The sequence below is a fragment of the Aythya fuligula genome, chromosome 1 (assembly GCF_009819795.1).
Source record: "Aythya fuligula isolate bAytFul2 chromosome 1, bAytFul2.pri, whole genome shotgun sequence".
In the NCBI taxonomy this organism is placed as follows: domain Eukaryota; kingdom Metazoa; phylum Chordata; class Aves; order Anseriformes; family Anatidae; genus Aythya; species Aythya fuligula.
Window position 1 is genome coordinate 185770042 of NC_045559.1, and position 17547 is coordinate 185787588.

General features: G+C 36.2%; 1 protein-coding gene across 1 annotated transcript in view; it reads left to right on the forward strand.

Moving 5' to 3' along the window:
* The window catches only part of USP12 (ubiquitin specific peptidase 12), a 36170-nt gene that overhangs the window by 8421 nt on the left and 10202 nt on the right, over positions 1-17547 (forward strand). The window contains exons 2-6 of the mRNA XM_032185063.1: positions 2623-2703; positions 8563-8776; positions 11828-12054; positions 16929-17005; positions 17211-17294. Coding sequence (XP_032040954.1) covers positions 2623-2703; positions 8563-8776; positions 11828-12054; positions 16929-17005; positions 17211-17294 — 683 coding nt within the window. The remainder of the gene's footprint in view (positions 1-2622; positions 2704-8562; positions 8777-11827; positions 12055-16928; positions 17006-17210; positions 17295-17547) is intronic.

Here is a 17547-nt window from a genome sequence, read left to right on the forward strand (position 1 = left end):
GGTTTTAAAATAGTTCTTACGTGCCAGATGTATTTATTTCAGCACGCTCTTCAAGCTCCTGCTGCATGCTATGTCCTCCCCGCCTGCAGCCAGCACGCTGTGCACAGGATAAGTGATTACTGTGTGGGGAGGGATGACATCCTCTTATGATAGACAAAAAGAGGGCTGTAGAAGGAAGTCTTAGTAACTTGTGGGTTTTTATATTGGTATCGAACATCCGTGCTGGTTTGTACTGATAAAACATTCATAAACAACTGCATTCAAACAAAAGTAATGCCATGCTCTGAAACCATGTGAGTGCCTAAGCCTCGAATGAAACAGCCTTGAATAATCAGAAAACTGTACTGTTAGTATAGGCCTGTCGTAGCACATTTTACTTACTGACAAGTCGGGATCTTTATTGTGCTAGAAATTTAAAGACAGTGGTCAGGTCTGTATGAAACAGAAACATCAAAGTTTATATCATAATATTCTCTCTTCCAAAGATAGAATAGAGTAGCTACTCCACCCTAGCTTTGAAAAGAGAAAGAATTTCCTAAACCCCTTGAATTTATTTTTAATGAAGTAGAGATTTTAACAATAGGATAAAAAGGCCTTTCCTTTTTTTTTTTTTTTCCTATTTATTTGTAAATAATATCCACCTTGCCAGAACTCATGGGTGTATTTCAATAATACTGCAACACCAAATATTCAGAAGCCATGAAGCGCTTTAATCTTAAATGAGGGTTTATACAACTTTTCCTTATCAAAAAACATCATTGTTTGAGAGCAGTTTTGAAATCCTAACTGATATTTTTAATGCAGTTTGTGATTTTGATTCAGTTTTATTGTTGTTATGTCCAGGGCCATTTGCTACATCTTTTGTGTAAAAACAAACAAAAAGAACTAGTTGGGAAGGAGTTGCATTTGTTTTTAAGATTCTTTTACCTTATAGTATGTGCTATTTAAGATTCACTTAGGCTTGACTTTAGATTGAAATATCCATGCTTATGTGTTAGTTTGATAGAGGGCATATGTATGTTAATGTTTTATGCAACAAAGGGTTGGCTATATTTGCTTTTCACTAAAAGCAATCAGGGTGAGACCTCTAGAAAGTCAGTTATTTGTTCTCTGAATCTTCCAGAGCAGAGGTTTTTCTATCCCTAAATAAAAAATAACAATAATTTAAAAATCTCCTTCCTTTGAAATCCACTGTTTATTGCACCAGTTTAGTCTACAGCCATCAGCTGGAACCACAGAGTAACCAAAGTTACTTTCTCTGACTTCTCTTTGAGGATCAAAACCAACAGATGTGTTGGGCAAAGTCTGCAGCATTTCTAATGCACATCAAGGCTAGCTGTACTGTGCTATCTTTTAGTTTTACAAAAGTCAAGGTATTTAACAAAACAGTTTAAACATTTTATATTTTTCATTTTAAGTGGAACCATCCAGTCTGCTTCCTATGAACAATCTGCATTTCTTAACTTTGTGTGAGATACATTGCTTGAGTATGAGAATTATGCTTGTTGAGGGAAGCATCATTTGGCCTTTTATCATTTACTTCGTAATATTATATTAATGTGATTGCTATTAAAGAAGCTACACTCTGAAACTAATAAATACAGCACACCAACAGTGTGATTGCATAAAAACACACAGTAATGATGTAACTTACTTTGAGATGTTCATGAACAGAACGTATTTGGAAATATGTTATCTAGGGCATTTTGGATAATGTAGAAATAAAATTCTGGTGGTGAAAGGGTTTTAGGTTCTTCAACATAAGCATGTAAATATTATATTGTGGCACAGCTTCTTTCTGGGTGACCTGTCTGCTTTTAAGATCCGAGTTAAACAATTTTGTGGCCAATCTAAACATCCTGAGAGTGCAGATCAACAGAGAACTCAAAGGACTGATTTTCCTGCATTCATGAGTACTGTTATCCTGCCTATAAGCTTGTATTTGGATTAAGAAACAGACTAATTAAACATGTTTTCTTAATTTGCCATGTATGATTATTGACCTGGATCACAAACTCCACTTCCTCTCCCCCTCTGGAGTACAAGCAGGAAGGTGTTTCATTCATTCTCTGTATTTAGTCTGTATTTATTTCTGTCTTCCTCTCTCCTGATTAGAGGAACTGCTTCAGTATACGTAAATTCAGTAAAATCTGAGCCTTACAATCCGAGATCTGAAGATGCAGGTTTGGTATAGAAAGGTCTACAGCTGCGACCAGTAATCTTGTGTGTGTACAAGCACAGATAAATTGAAGTAAATCAGTGATTGCCTGGGGGATACAAATCTTTGAACTAACTGTCCAGCATGCATATGTGAGAATCAGGATTGAAATATAATGTGAAATGCATAACTAAGGTCTGTACACATGATACAAAACATAGCTTGAACAATGGCTCTTTTCCCCAGATGTGTGCTGTGGTCAGACTCTTAATTGTGACTGTGTTTTTGATGTCTCTGATGTGTATGAACTGCCACTCATGGCTGTAGTTGTTCATTTTACAATTTTCAGATCTGAGTCATTTATCCTTGTGAAAAAAAATCACTAGATTTTTTTTTCTCAACCAGATAAACTCCCTGTGGACATAGTTGCAACACTAACGTTTTTCTGCTTTTGATTTTTCTAGGGCGCCAATGCCTCAGCTTTGGAGAAAGAGATTGGTCCGGAACAATTTCCAGTTAATGAACACTATTTTGGTTTGGTTAATGTAAGTTTCAGTTCCTAACTCGATTGCTTTGAAATGCTGTGACTGGATTGTTAAATTGCAAGACTGTGACTGGGTCAATAATTAAAACATTGAAATATACAGACATTGAATATACACACTTACTGAAATGGATTTTAATTATCAGCGTATTTGTTGAAATAGGTTACTGAAATAATAGTTGAAATTGGGCTAGTTATTTAATATTTTATTTCATTTTACTTATTGTAAGATAGTTCTTAAACCACTTGCAGCTAAAATGTAGAAGTATTGAAAAATCTGTTTAGAATTATATAGCACGTAGTTGGTAATTTGCCAATCTAAGAGAATAAATACAGTAAAAGAAAAAAATCTGTGAAGCTGTTGAAAGTATCAAGCCTTCACATCTGCTATTTTTATTGAGATGTTAAAAAAATATACTGAGCCCAAAGGGGAAAGCACGTGTGGAAAAACACACTGAATTGTTCAATTCATTTCTTAGTTTTCAGGAATAATTTAAAATTTAATTTCTGGTGTTACCCATGAAAAGTGTATCTTGTTTGAAGTTGCATGGTTCTGCCTGAAATAAATTATTAATGGTTTTCTTTTGGGGGCTTTTTGAAAGTGTGTACTAAAAACAGGTGGATTTTACATGAGATAGCATCTTCCTTTTTGTAGTGAAACTAATTACTTGTAACGCTGTCCTGCTACTACAGCGTATGTCTCTACCTCTAGGTTCTTAGCACTGAGATGGTTTAGGAGTCTAAAATCCCGGCATCCACTGGGCAGTCATTAAATGTTCTTACTGATAAGCTGATTTAGATGCAGCTTAACTGCCATGGCTTAAATTAGTAATTTATTCCTTTCCTGTGGAAGTTGAATTTTCTTCAAAATGATGCATTGCTTTTTATTTTTTTTTTTTTCTGTAAAGATGAAATAGAAGAGTTTAGGTGTTAATACGTATTGTAGGGGGTACACTGTTCCCCATAAGATTTTGCTCAACCTGGAGAAGAGGAGGCTCAGGGGGATCTCCTCCATGTCCCTAAATCCCTGAAGGGAGGGCGCAGAGAGGATGGAGCCAGGCTCTGCTCAGTGGTGCCCAGTGCCAGGACAGGAGGCAATTTAAATCTTGCGATGTCCTCTTAGTAATCTTAAACAGATTTCTTAGATACTACCCACCCTTTCTCTCAAGAGTACAGCACTTCTCAAAGTTTGTCCCATGATCTATGGTAGTATGCAAAGGTCTTATGCTGTCTTGGCCATGTTGTAAAATAAAGTGTAAAAGTATTATTCTATTTTTTTGGAGGGGAACAATGGCTCAGCTTAAGCCTTTGTCTTCCACCTTGGTTATGTGTCTATATTAACTCTTCTTAAAATGACCCAAGTAGTCAATAAACTAATGTGAGATCAACCTGCAGATCACATATTAGAAATTTCAGTTCTCTAACCACCTCAATTCAGATGTTAGGCTGGGTAAGTATATGATGCTAATATATTTCCACTTTAAACATGTGGAAAACAGGTGGCTCATGGGGTGTTTGTTTCTGTAAGTGAAAGCTCTACATGGAAAATTCAGGTTACAGTTGAAAGAACAATACCATTCACTAAATCAGCAGGAAATATTTTAGGTAAGTGGTAAGATCAGAACGTTGGTAGCATGAAGTGCTGCCATTTGCATCCACTAAACTGAAGATCTTTGTGAACTATCTGTCAGAGGTAGCAACTCCTCTAAAAATGCCTGACATGAGCACTTTATTCAGTTAAATCTGATTGCCCGATTGGGGTCAAACCGTAGTGCATGTCAGACTTGCTGCTGATTCCTTCTCGCTTCCTGTAGAGCCAAATGCTAAATACAAAGAAAAATAAAGTTCGCATTCCTCGTGTGATCTGGAGGGACTGAACTCATAGGAATGACACTTAATAGCAGGTCAGAGAAAGTTTTCTTGCCTGAAGCGAGATTTTACGTAAGAGATTCAACAAGTATAGATTGCCTATGTAGACATGGCTCAAATAGATAAGCTAAACATTAATGCGGTATATGTATTATGGTATTTACCAAAGCTGTAGTCTCACCATTCCAAATGCAAATCTAGCTCGTTTTGTTTTGTTTTTCTTCTTTTTATTTTATTTTTTTTAAGGATAATTCCAGGCTTTATCAGGCAAACTGCTGATTTGCAGTCCTGTCTCATTCCTTTCTCCAACTCTGGCCAACCTTTGTCATGCTGCTGAAACTTTTCAGCTTCCATAAAATCACAGAAGGGTTGAGGTTGGAAGAGACCTCTGGAGGTAACCTAATCCACTTCCCTGCTCAATCAGGCACACTGTATCCCAGGCCCACGTCCAGGCAGCTTTTGGAGCTCCCCAAGGAGGAGACCCCACAGCCTCTCTGGGCAGCCTGTGCCAGGGCTCCGTCACCCGCCCAGCACAGCAGTGCTGCCTGGTGCTCAGAGGGAGCCTCTTGGGTGCCCGGCTGTGCCCATGGCCTCCTGTCCTGGCACTGGGCACCACTGAGCAGAGCCTGGCTCCGGCCTCTCTGCACCGTCCCGTCACGGATTTAGGGACATGGAGGAGATCCCCCTGAGCCTCCTCTTCTCCAGACTGAGCAGCCCCAGCTCTCCCAGCCTATGCTCACAGCAGAGATTCTCTAGTCTGTTTATCATCTCCATGGTCTTACGTTGGACTCTCTCCAGTAACTCTGTGTCTCTCCTGTACTGAGGGACCCAGAACTAGACACAGCACTCCAGGTGTGCATTCATTGCTGCTGAATAAAGAGAAAGATCACCTCCCTTGACCTGTGGACAACACTTGTCCCAGTGCAGCCAGCACGTTGCTCCTTTGTCAGCTGAGTAAGCTGAAGGGGTAACAGCGAAGATTGTGCAGCTGTCAAAGGAAAGAAGAATGGGATCAGGAAGCAAGATTGGGATGGGCTATGAAAATAGCCTTTCTTATGTATGTACATCTTAAGGTGGTCCTCACAGAAACAAGGAGGCAAACAATAAACCACTTGAAAATATCAGTTAAGATAACTCCCCTGTATACAGCCTCTGGTAAGTGTCTCCAAAGGGACAGATGGAGGAGTGTCAGTGTCCTGTACATGCTGAAAGTTTAAGATAACAAATACCATCGTTGTATTTTCTTACATTTTCCTACTGTTACTCTGATGCAAACTACAAAGGCATTTGTTTTCCTACAGCTGTATTTTGAATAAACCAAGCTAAATACCCTTCTTGTTTTGAATAGCTGGATGGGTGCTCAGTGCTGTGCATTTTCCTATTTCAGAGTGGTGCTGGAGTGCTGACGGTAACACTACAAAACATACAGCTTATGGTTACAAACTTCTCATTGTAAAAAGATGTGCAATCATTGCTCTGTACAAGTATTGTGCTTCCGAGGCAACTGGCTTTTGTTAGCTGGAAAGTGAGGAGAGAAGGAGGGTGTCAGTTGACCAAGGTAGCAGGAGAGCTGAGTATGGAAGGAGGAGAATTAGAAAGTGATGTGTAATCTGGAGGCTGAAAAGGCCCAGATTGGCATTATTCAGTTGATGATGGGAGGATGAGAGGACTGCAGCAAGGTCTTGGCTGTTTTTGAAGTTAGAGCTGTGCTTTTGGGTTGGAGTCAAAGATGGAAAGTGAGGTGTAAAGTAATAATGATGGTAAGACCAGCATTTATTTGCTTAACAAAGTTTCCTATTTACTTAGTAGAGAAACCTCCCCACCTTTTCCCCATTTCCCTATCGGAAGCTTTTATTTAAAAAAAATACATCAGGTTTTGCAGCTATGGAGATTGATGCTTTACATAAAAAATAAACATGATCTAATAAAATTGTCTTCAGGCAGTTGTTTTCAAACTGTCTTCTTTTGCCTGCTGTCATTTTGAATTTGGTTGGAGAAAACCGTATGAAATTGATCTGCTTGCTTGTAGTTCCAATCCATAGACGTGTAGGTTAACATACATTCACGTTGCATTTAATCTCCACAATTTTGTTCAGTGTTCCCTGTTGCTTCATATTTTGGTTGCCTCTCACTGCATGCTTGTCATTGTAATTAATTTTTAATCAAAGCATGCCTTCTTGAAATGGGAATGTTACGAAATTTCTAATTTACGACCTTTTCATCTTTTGACATCAGGTATAGAGGTTTTTAGCACTTCTTCCATTTGATTTAACTGGAACTTTTTAAACATTTTAATGTGTTTCTTTTGTATATTGCTATTTCTAATTTTAAAGTCATAAATAGCTAGCTTATAATATTAAATGATTTGACATAAACTAATGCATGATTTCATCTGTTTCTATAAGGAAAAAATCCCTCTTTTCCTCTTAAATTCATTAACCTGTTTGAGTGCGGATTTGGGTTTGAGTGCTGATGTAGCTCGTATTTTTTCCTTGGCTTAAAAAGTAAAATTAACAGGTGTTATTTTCCTCACTTTTTGATATGGAGATCTTAAGACTTCTTCATGTCTTTTTAAAAAAATACACTTCTTCTTTGAGTGAATCTTGGGTATTTAGGAAGCCATATTTCATTATTTTAAAAGCAAAACGAAACAACAAAAAAAAAACATTTTCCTTCCCAGCTTTCTGATTAAATTGCATAGTGCTCTTGTTTGTCATTGTCTCAATTGGTAGAGGGCAGAAAACAGTTACTTCCCCATTACTCCTAAGATGTAAAAGCTTTTAGTGCTTTTTCTCTGTTGATGGAAGCTGCTCTTAATACCTCTAAATGGACTCTGTTTGCTGTGTAACAGTCTCCCCATCACAATATAATTTGGTACCCGTATATGCTAATATTTTTATATAAAGCATAAAAACATTATTTTCACATTTTACAGGCTGTGCCTAGTAGGTATGTGCTTCAATTTGCAGGTTGAGTGACTGCAGCTGAAAGGTTGGATTACTTGCTGAGGGCTTTATAAAGAATCTTCTGACACTTTCAGTGTTAGATAATGGGCTTCACTGCAGGAGGGCAGCATAAAATGAGAGCGACTTTCACCACTGACAATTCATGATGCCTTCACAGAGGTGACGGGGAGGTTTGTCATGTTGGGGTGAGCTGGCGACAGTGTCAGTGAGTGCAAGACTCAAAGGAAGCAGTGCCTAAGAGCTGGAAGGAATTCAGGGAAGAGGAACAGAGAGAGCATCTTGGCACAAAGGGAGTTATGGATGCTCTTCAAGCTGACTCTGCTTACCCCACTTCAATTCAGTGGCCTGCCTCTTTCAGACTGCCCATGTCCAAATTGTGTGTCCTTTTCCTTCTAATCTCCATTTGAAACTACCACCTGTGACATAGCTTCAGATCCTCAACAAGCCACGTTTCAGTGTTTGAAGAAAACTGGAATGCCAATCCTGTCACCCTAAAATGAGAATTGAAAATACAGAAACAGGTTAAAGCAGTTATTTCTGACATTGATCACAAATAATAAGATTTGGAGAATCCAATTTCTGAAGTGTCTGAACAGCTCTCTTAATTTACAATTGAGCTTCTTCACAGTACAAGGTTATGCTGTGCCTGTTCTTCACTGTTGTGGCTAGATGGATAGGTGCAATAGATAGATATTTTTACTTGGCCATGTTTTGGGAGCTGTGAAATTGGTGGTATTTGTTGCACGTTTTGACCCAAGTTAACGCAAAATATTATTAACTAATTAAATTTACAGGTAGGACAAAATGATACAGCATTGTTCAAATTTACATTTTTTTTTTTTGCATTTACTTAGTGTCCTTGTTAATCCTTTGCACAACAGAAATAAGCTTTAACATCGTAAAGTCAAGAATAAATGACTTGCAGAAAATTTGCCATGCTTATGAATTTTCTCATACTTCAGATTTAATTTTACCTGTCTATAGTAATACAACGCAAGCTAATAAATGTCTCTCTTCTTTTATAGTTTGGGAATACATGCTACTGCAACTCAGTTCTTCAGGCACTTTATTTCTGTCGCCCATTTCGAGACAAAGTCTTAGCATACAAGAGTCAACCAAGAAAAAAAGAGAACCTCCTTACATGCTTAGCTGATCTTTTCCACAGTATAGCCACCCAGAAGAAAAAAGTTGGAGTTATACCTCCCAAGAAATTTATAACAAGATTACGAAAAGAAAATGGTAACTTTTTTTTTTTCTTGTGTAATAGCAAGTATGATTTGGTTCTGGAGTTGAAATAGTGGAATACCTACATATTTATTAGGGATGAAAAGTGTTCTTGGTGCTGTAGGGTAAAAATGAGGAGACCCTAGAATGAGGGTGTAACCATGGAACTATTTTGAGAGAATCCTCTTCTCTTTCTCTTTGTGTAGAACTTAAAGTATTGTCAGAGGCTGCTCCTAACTTGCCTGCTAATATTGCCTAAGAGTTGTAATTTTATCATCCAAATTCACTGCAATGCTTTTATTTTGTATTTAAAAGATCATTACCCTTTGAACGTAGAATTCAATGCCAAATTGAATGTATGGAGCAGACATTGAGACATCCCTGCAAGAATCTAGCTTAAATCCAGAGAATTTTTATATTCAGTTAGCATTTTTACAATTCTTAGTTTGACCTACTTTTTAAAGAATTAGTGCATTTTAAAATCATTAAGTGTTTTTTATCTAATTTGTTTGCTGTAATAGATATCCCAAATTTTAAGAGATTGCCAGAGATTTTTAACATTTCTTGTTTCTTATCTGAAGAAAGAACTGTCTTAGCTAAGCAGAATAGAAAACAATCCCTAAGTTCTTCAGTAAGTGTACTTGAGTAAGTGTCCTTGTGTTTTTATGCATTTACAGAAATTATTCATTATTATTTCATTAGTTAGTTAATGAATGTTGACTGACTATGACAAATGGGGAGAATGGTTCAAATGTAAAGCAGAGCAAAACACATGAACCATTACGTTCTTTATAGAAAGTATTATTTTAAAAGCTTAATTATGTCATGACACTGAAATTCTACACAGGAGAAGGAACTGGAAGATATTCAGAGAGAAAAAATGTGAAAATTCAGCTTTTGTTGGCTTTTTGAGTCTGTTAATGATGAAGCTCTCACCTTTTCTACTGAATTAAATGGCTAAATTGTTGAGCAGTGATTTCATGGACTTTGTATATACTATTACAAGTTTATTGTACACAGTTTTGAGCGTTAGAGAAGGGTAGGATTAAGAAAGAATCAGATAGGTATGCAATACCAATCAAAATTCTGTTCCAGTCAGTATCCAGCTGTACCAGGGAGATGACTGAGAACATAAACTTGATGTATTCCACACTACAATGCTGCTATTCAATCTTTGTTTTCCAAGCCTGAATCCAACATACATATATTAATGACCTTAAAGCTTAACTGTCTGTGAAGCAGCAACTGCCTTGAAGCCACCTGAAGGAATACTGTTACGTTTACTTAAATTTCATCTAATCATAACATGAACAATGTTGTTAATTTACTGGCTGGGCAGATATCCCCGAGAGATCTGTGATGTATCATGGTGAGGAACCTCTGGAGTGTTTTACCTCAAGAGACTTGTAGCTCTTGTTCTGCCGTGATTTACTTGATTAAATAAAGATCTTGTAGGTGGTTAGATTCACAGTAGAACTTTTTCTTCTCAAAAATAGTGTAGGAGTTCATTAAATAGGCTACTTGATTCATATTCTTGGCTGCCCTGTTGCACTGTTTAACCAAATGATACAGATTAGCATCATGTTCTCCCTACTTTGCTAATAACTCAGGATTTTTTTGGTGTGTTCGAAGTTTACTCCTGGATGGTATCAACGTGAATGATAGTGAATAACAGTAAAGCCTTGATGTAGTCCCTGTGTTCATTTCAAAACGTACTCATCACTGAGGATATTCTTCATTCATCTTTCCAATTCTAAGAACTATTCCTCTTGTTAAGGCTAGTCTCTTAGTGTTATCAAGAGCAAATTGAAAGTTACAGTTAACTGATGTGAATGCTAAAAAAACCCAAACAAGTATGATATTAGCCAATAATATAGCATGGTTGTTAAACTGATAGGAGAATTTCCTTTGAAGAATTCCTGGTCAGAGAGAAGTATTTGTTAATAAATCTGGTTCAATGCCCTTTAGGTTTTCTTAGTCTGTAAGTGAGGATTTGTAGAAGCAGAGGATGTCTCAAGGTGGTATTTCAAGGGGCTACAATAAACTGTTTTCACGGTGGTACCAGTCTGAACGTAAACAAGATAATAGACTTGTGAGAGAGTTTAATCTGTAGTATTGCTATACATTGCAAGTATGTGCCGGCGAAACTATTTCCCATCAACTGAATTAATTCTATGATTGTTATGCTTAGAGCTGTTGATAAACCAATGTGAACTGCAAAACATAGTGACTGTGTTTTTATCTGTCCAACAAGTCTGCCAGTAATAAAGTTGCTACATACACCAATCTCTAGAAGCAATATTTCAGATCTTAAAAGATAGATCTGTTTATTACTTCGAGTCCTAATAAAAAGCTTGTTTGTTCTTGCCTTGGGTAGATATTCAGGCTAATGTGACATGGCTCCTACAAATACTGCCTTAAAAAGATCTGCAAAAACCAATGTTGTTTAAGAACTTGAGATACTGACATTTGAATCTTATTTTCATTGCTATTTCTGACAGCAAAGCATTTATGACAGAGCAATGGTGGCCTTAAACCCCTAAAAGTAAAAATCAATAAAGGAATGTTTTTAACATTTACTGTTCATGTTCTTCTTTGATAGAATATATAAACAATGAAATATTTCCTGTCATAAGTTCTGAGTTCATTGTGAAAATATCAACATCTAATGGCGTTTGAGATGTCCTGTGTTATCCAACGCACTGACTTAAGTTTGTCTAAAACAGCATAGCCCCTGTGGGAGATCCAAACCATTAAAATCTGTAAAATTTCAGGTGCCACTATACGTACACCAATGTTTAGTTACCAGAATAGTGCTCTAGTTTTCTTGCAGAATGGTTCACTTTTCTGGTAATTCTGATCAGTTGAGATATTTATGTGTATGTAAGCTGAGTTTCTCCCCACCCCCCTGCTATATTTTTGGCTTAATATGTGAAGTACTGATTTTAGTGTTTACTGTGAAATGATTCAAGACCAGAAACAAAGACCGATTTTGAAATTTCCATTTTTTAAAATCTTGTATGTAGTATAACACTAACCAATTTCTTGCTATTTTTAATCTTTTAGAGCTTTTTGATAACTACATGCAGCAGGATGCACATGAGTTCTTAAACTATCTATTAAATACAATTGCGGATATTTTGCAAGAGGAAAGAAAACAAGAGAAGCAAAATGGTCGCCTACCCAATGGCAACATTGATAATGAAAATAACAGCCCACCAGACCCAACCTGGGTTCATGAAATCTTTCAGGGAACATTAACAAATGAAACCAGATGTCTTACATGTGAAACTGTAAGTCTTTATTTACTTAATACATGAATGATGAAACAAAGTTCTGAAGCATGAAGAATTTATCTTAACAGACTAACAAATTAGTTTCTTTCTTTAGAAATTTTACATTTGTATGAGCATACTGTGGATGCCAGTTGGCACTGAGGCATTAGACTGGGATACTCAAAGACCATAAAATACAGGAAAAGTAATCTTTACTTAAATGTCTGTCCACAGGTATTTTGCTGCTACTCAACCCTGATAAATAAACTCCCTCTTTGAGTGAGCTATACCAAAATTTCTTTGAGAGTAGTTCTACAGTAAGAGAAAGAATATATTTCAGAGAAAAACTTGTAATTGAATTTTACCTCCTTGAGAAAGAGAAAAAACAGCACAATTTGAAAATTACAGTAATTTTGTCACGGTCTATGCCTTAGATATAGTAAAAAGCTAAATGACTGCATTTTTTTGTGTGGCTCTTCATACCTATTTTCTTTAATTACATAATGCATATATTTCAGCATGACATTGGAAAGGAGGAATTAGTCAAATTATATCTATATATTTCACATGTATTCTTTTTTGTCTTCTAGAAATCCCACCGCTTTTTGATGTCAAAAAAAAAAAAAAGTTTACTAACGTCATATATAATGCAACTTCAGACTTCAGTAGAGCATGATATTTTGAGTAATTTAAGTGCTGATTTCCACTTACAATCTTTTCTTTTTTGGTACATTTCTCCTCCCTAGTTATTACCTCATGGCAACTGTCAATCACATTTCTATTAGTTTTTAAACTGTGTTGTGTTTTTTTCTTCCTGAAACATGAGTTTAGCTTATTCTAATGACCAATGCCATTATGCTTCCTCACTGTGGCATAGTGAATAATACCTGTCAGGATTTTGATTTAGGTATGGTCCTTAACACAATAAAAAAACGCTGATATGTTATTTACCAGCATTATTTTATTAGTTATCAGACCTATCACAATTTTGAGTTTTACTGATATTGTTTGGTTCTATTTATCTGTCGTTATTGCTGAACAAGATATGTCATGGCTGTTCACAGCTATGCCTCCTTGACTAATTGAATTTTAAAGAATATCTATCACAAGCCAATTTTTTTTTTTAATACACATTGCTTTTTGTATACTAGGGCTTTTGTATTCTAACCCCTAACAATTGGGAAACTATTTTATCAGCTTCTGTCTACTCAGTGTATCAGCTTCTAATTAAAACACAATGACCTGAAAATCAGCACTTAGAAACACATTTACACGTATTAAATAGGTAATAGTACTGTGAATAGTGTCTTATTTTCAAATATAGTGAGTATATAGGATTGGTTTAATGTTTATTGAAGTTGTTGGTATTTAGAGTCCTTCTGTTTTTAGAAAAATAAGTTAAAATGTAAGGAGTACTTGAATATAACTCATGTAGCAGATGACTTGAGATTTACATTGCATTAGTTTGCATACTTACCCAGCAATAAGGGATGATTTAGTGCTTATTAATGATAAGAAAATAACCTTAGAATTTTTATTATCATTTAAATGTAGAACTTCATGCATTTTTAAATACAAAATGCAATCTTTCTTCCATGTGAGAAGGAACATATTCTAAGATGCTCCTGAAAGCCAGCATGGAAAGATTTTACTGTATTTTTAATTGTCCTGATTATAGAGCTTCTTTCCAGGACACACTGTCTCATTAGCCCTCCTTTGATCTAAAAAGTTAACATACTATTTAAAGGTTTAACCTCAGTTTAAATATGGTCAGTGGAATATCAGAAACATAGATATGGTTCTTTAACAAGGATTTGTGTCTTGGGTCAAGCTACACTAGAAACTAAATAAGTTACAAAGCATATTGTGAGTTGTCTTTATATTCTTTTAATGTGATTTCGTGTCATGATGCATTCCCCCTTCCATGATAGAGATACGAAGTATGATTAAGTGAATTTTACAATTTTATTGTAGCTGATTGATAAAAATGTTCTAGAAGTTCATTGGTTTTGCAGAGTTTTCCTCAAAATTTCAGGAAAGAATATCAGTGAACCATACAATAATGGAATTGACAAAGGGGGAAATGATCTTGGATCAAAAGCATCAGACTGGTATTGATAAGGGTTTTCTAGTCCAGTTGGTGGTCTTCTTCTTGTTTTGGTATGATTCATCAACATAAAAAAGTCTACTTTGGACTGAGGGAAGGCAGTAAGGAATAACTCAGTGGACTCTCTACAGGAGTTGTATCGAAGACTTAACTATGTCCTACTTTCTCTTCCCTCCCCCACAACAAATCATGCCCTTTGTTTCAGCTTAATTTAAAAATAGTTTCTGTCTTAGCACACATGGGAGCTTACAGCTGCAAAAGCTTTTTTGTCCACGAGCCGATTCACGTTGCTAGCAAAATTCCCAACTGAAAGAAATACAGATTCCTTGGGTGTCAGCCATCTGGGTTTTGTGTTTTGTGTGGCGTTGGCCATCAGACTACAGATGTGCAGTCTGAGTGGAGATTATGTCCATCATGTGAGAACAATGTGCCATGCATTTTCATCAGAATATTGGAACACTCCGGTACATCATTGTTCGGATGCATGTATTGTGCTAGGAGCACTCAAAAGGCTTTTTGAATACATCTGGGCTTTGCTCTGCAAGTGATGACCATGTCTGTTTCTAGGGTTGGTTTTCTTTCATTCTATAGATGATTGAGATACATAGCTTTGAAATGAGATTACTTTAGTCTAAGGAATTTAGTGATGTTTATTGGAAAATATAACCTCTAGAGAAGAAGAGACCGTGGTTAGAGTGTGAAATGATTTTTTTTTTTCAGTAAAACTGTACACATAAATTAACGGTTCAAACACAACTGCATGAAAACATCTTAAAAAATGAAGAATAGCATATTCTAAGTTATCAGCCTAGATGGAAAAAATCCACTTAGTTATTCTTTCAATAAAACCTGTAATGGTTCTTCATGATCCAAAGTGTACAATGACCAGCTAACCTGAGAGAGCTTCTTGAAGGCAGTATATCAATATTACCACTAACAATGGAAAAATTCCTTTTGTAAACTTCTGATTTAAGTACCTACTTCCTTTTCATCCAACTGTAATACATCCCTTTTTTCTTCCCCACTTGCCTCCCTGCCCTTACAGCTTCTGCTTGTGATAAAGCCACCTATGAAATTTTAATTCTTTCATGGAATTTTCTTTGACTAGACCAAGAAAGGAAGAAATATCTTAATTGCATGTCTGAATAACACTGATCACACAGCACCTTAATCCTAGCTGTCCTCACTGAAGACTGCAGCAGAATGTTTTCTAGAACTGATTTTTTTTCTGAGCCATTCTTAATTCCTAGGCTACAGTGATTTGCACCAGAGTTCTTAGTGTTCCAAACTCAAATTGGTAATTCTGAAAGTGGCTTGCAATGACATCTTTTGAAGAATTGTTGTCTCCGTACACCTAAACTGCATTACAACTCTGAGAATGGGAAATGAGCAACGTGCTGAAGGTGCTGGTTGCTCTTTTTGCCTGCCCTAAAAACATCTTGGAAGTTTTCTGCATATATTCTGGAAGTCTAAACATTACACTTAAGCATTTCAATGTTATTGTAGACGTGATACATACTGGCACAGTGGCATATTTTCTGTGTATGTATGCTTATTCTTGTAAAGATTATAGAATAGTGGGACAAATCTTTCTCCAGTCCTCTCATAGATATTTAGAGAAAGTTTTAACTTAATTTCATAAGTGTTTTTTTTTTTCTTTTGATTTGCCCAATTATGTTAATTTTCAGAAATAATTGTCTTGAACAGCTGTATTTATCTTTTTATTCTCCATGTCTGCTGCCCTTAGGAACTGTGTGCTTCTCATCTCTTGATAATCAGAGAAAAGCTTGAAATTTCTCTTAGGGAACACAAATCTCATATGTTTTAAAGATGACCTTAATTTGTTCTCTTGTAGATATTTAGCTCTAGCTGCTTTCAATCAAGAAATTGCAGCTGGGCACCTTTTCTGAAAGCACGCACTTTTGTATGTAGGAGCCATAAAAGGCAGTAGACATTCTCACCAGTGACACCAAGTATCTCTAGATACAAAGTGGAAACACTAGCAGACAAAAGCTAAGGTTGCAGTTTGCTGTTTCCTAAACGTTTTAATAACACGGTTGATTCTCAATCAGTCTCTTCCCTAACATAGAGTGCAACACCCCTGCCCCTCCTTCCCTGCGTGTCTCTTCTGAAGAGCTTGTAGACCTTTATTCCAGTGTTCCACTTGTGTGATTCATCCCACCGAGTTTCCATGATTGCAGTAAGGTCATAGTTTTCTAATTGCACCATGCTCGTTTCCCATGCTGTGTGCAGTGGTGTAGATGTTATTCACAGTTCTGCCTCTATCAGACTCAGTCCCAAGCTCTTGTTTACCAACAAATATGTCATCTGTTGCTTATGAATCTAGACAGGAGTCTTCAAAGCATTTCTGCTCTTTATTAGGAATGCTATGATAGGCAAATACATATCTGTCAATAAGAGGAAATCATAGGGGAAGAGAAGAGGTGAGAGCATTATGTAGGAGAAAAATCCTAGTAATTATATTCTTTCAAAAAGTCTGAGGTGTAGAAGGAACCTGGAATTATTGTTGAGCTAAAATCACAGCATAATCACTGGCGCTGTATACTTCCGTGGACACATACACGCTTCCGTCTTCTTGTTTCTGAACAAAATCAGAAACAGATCTCGCAAATCTCTAACATTTCCTAGACATTTCACTTGTAGCAATTTTTGAAAGCTATTACAAGGGCAATGATGCATTCTATCAATAGAAAATGATGCTGAAAAAGAGGTAAATTAGTGTGACAGGTTTTAGCTGTAATCTGCCTGTCTTTTCTTCCTGCAGATAAGCAGCAAAGATGAAGACTTCTTAGACCTTTCAGTTGATGTGGAGCAGAATACTTCAATCACTCACTGTTTAAGGTAGATACAAAAATATGAACTTCCATATTTTGTTTCTTTGTTTTTTTAACTATAAAAGCAGGAAGTAAAACTCATAGTCATTTTATGTAGCAAATTTTATTTTATGTAAACATAATAAAATTATATTTCTGTTTATTTATGTATGTTTATATATATATTTCTGGTAAGAAACTAGTATCTATATAATTTTATCTTTTTTATTCAGGGGTTTCAGCAATACAGAAACTCTGTGCAGTGAATACAAATATTATTGTGAAGAATGTCGCAGTAAGCAAGAAGCACATAAAAGGTACATCAGATTCAGGGAAGGAAAAAAAACCACAAGTATTTCTTGAAAATACTATAATATTTCCTTTTCTGTGTGTGTGAGGCATGAAGAGAAAGTTCTGTCTCTCTTAATTGTTTTCACTCTTCTTCCACTTAAGAATAACCTGGTTACATTCCTCGTGCTTGAATTCATCGAGGCTACTTCCATGAGTAATGAGAATCCATGTAAAGTGTTTTGGGAGGCCTATTATTTATTTTAAGAATGACAAAAATAA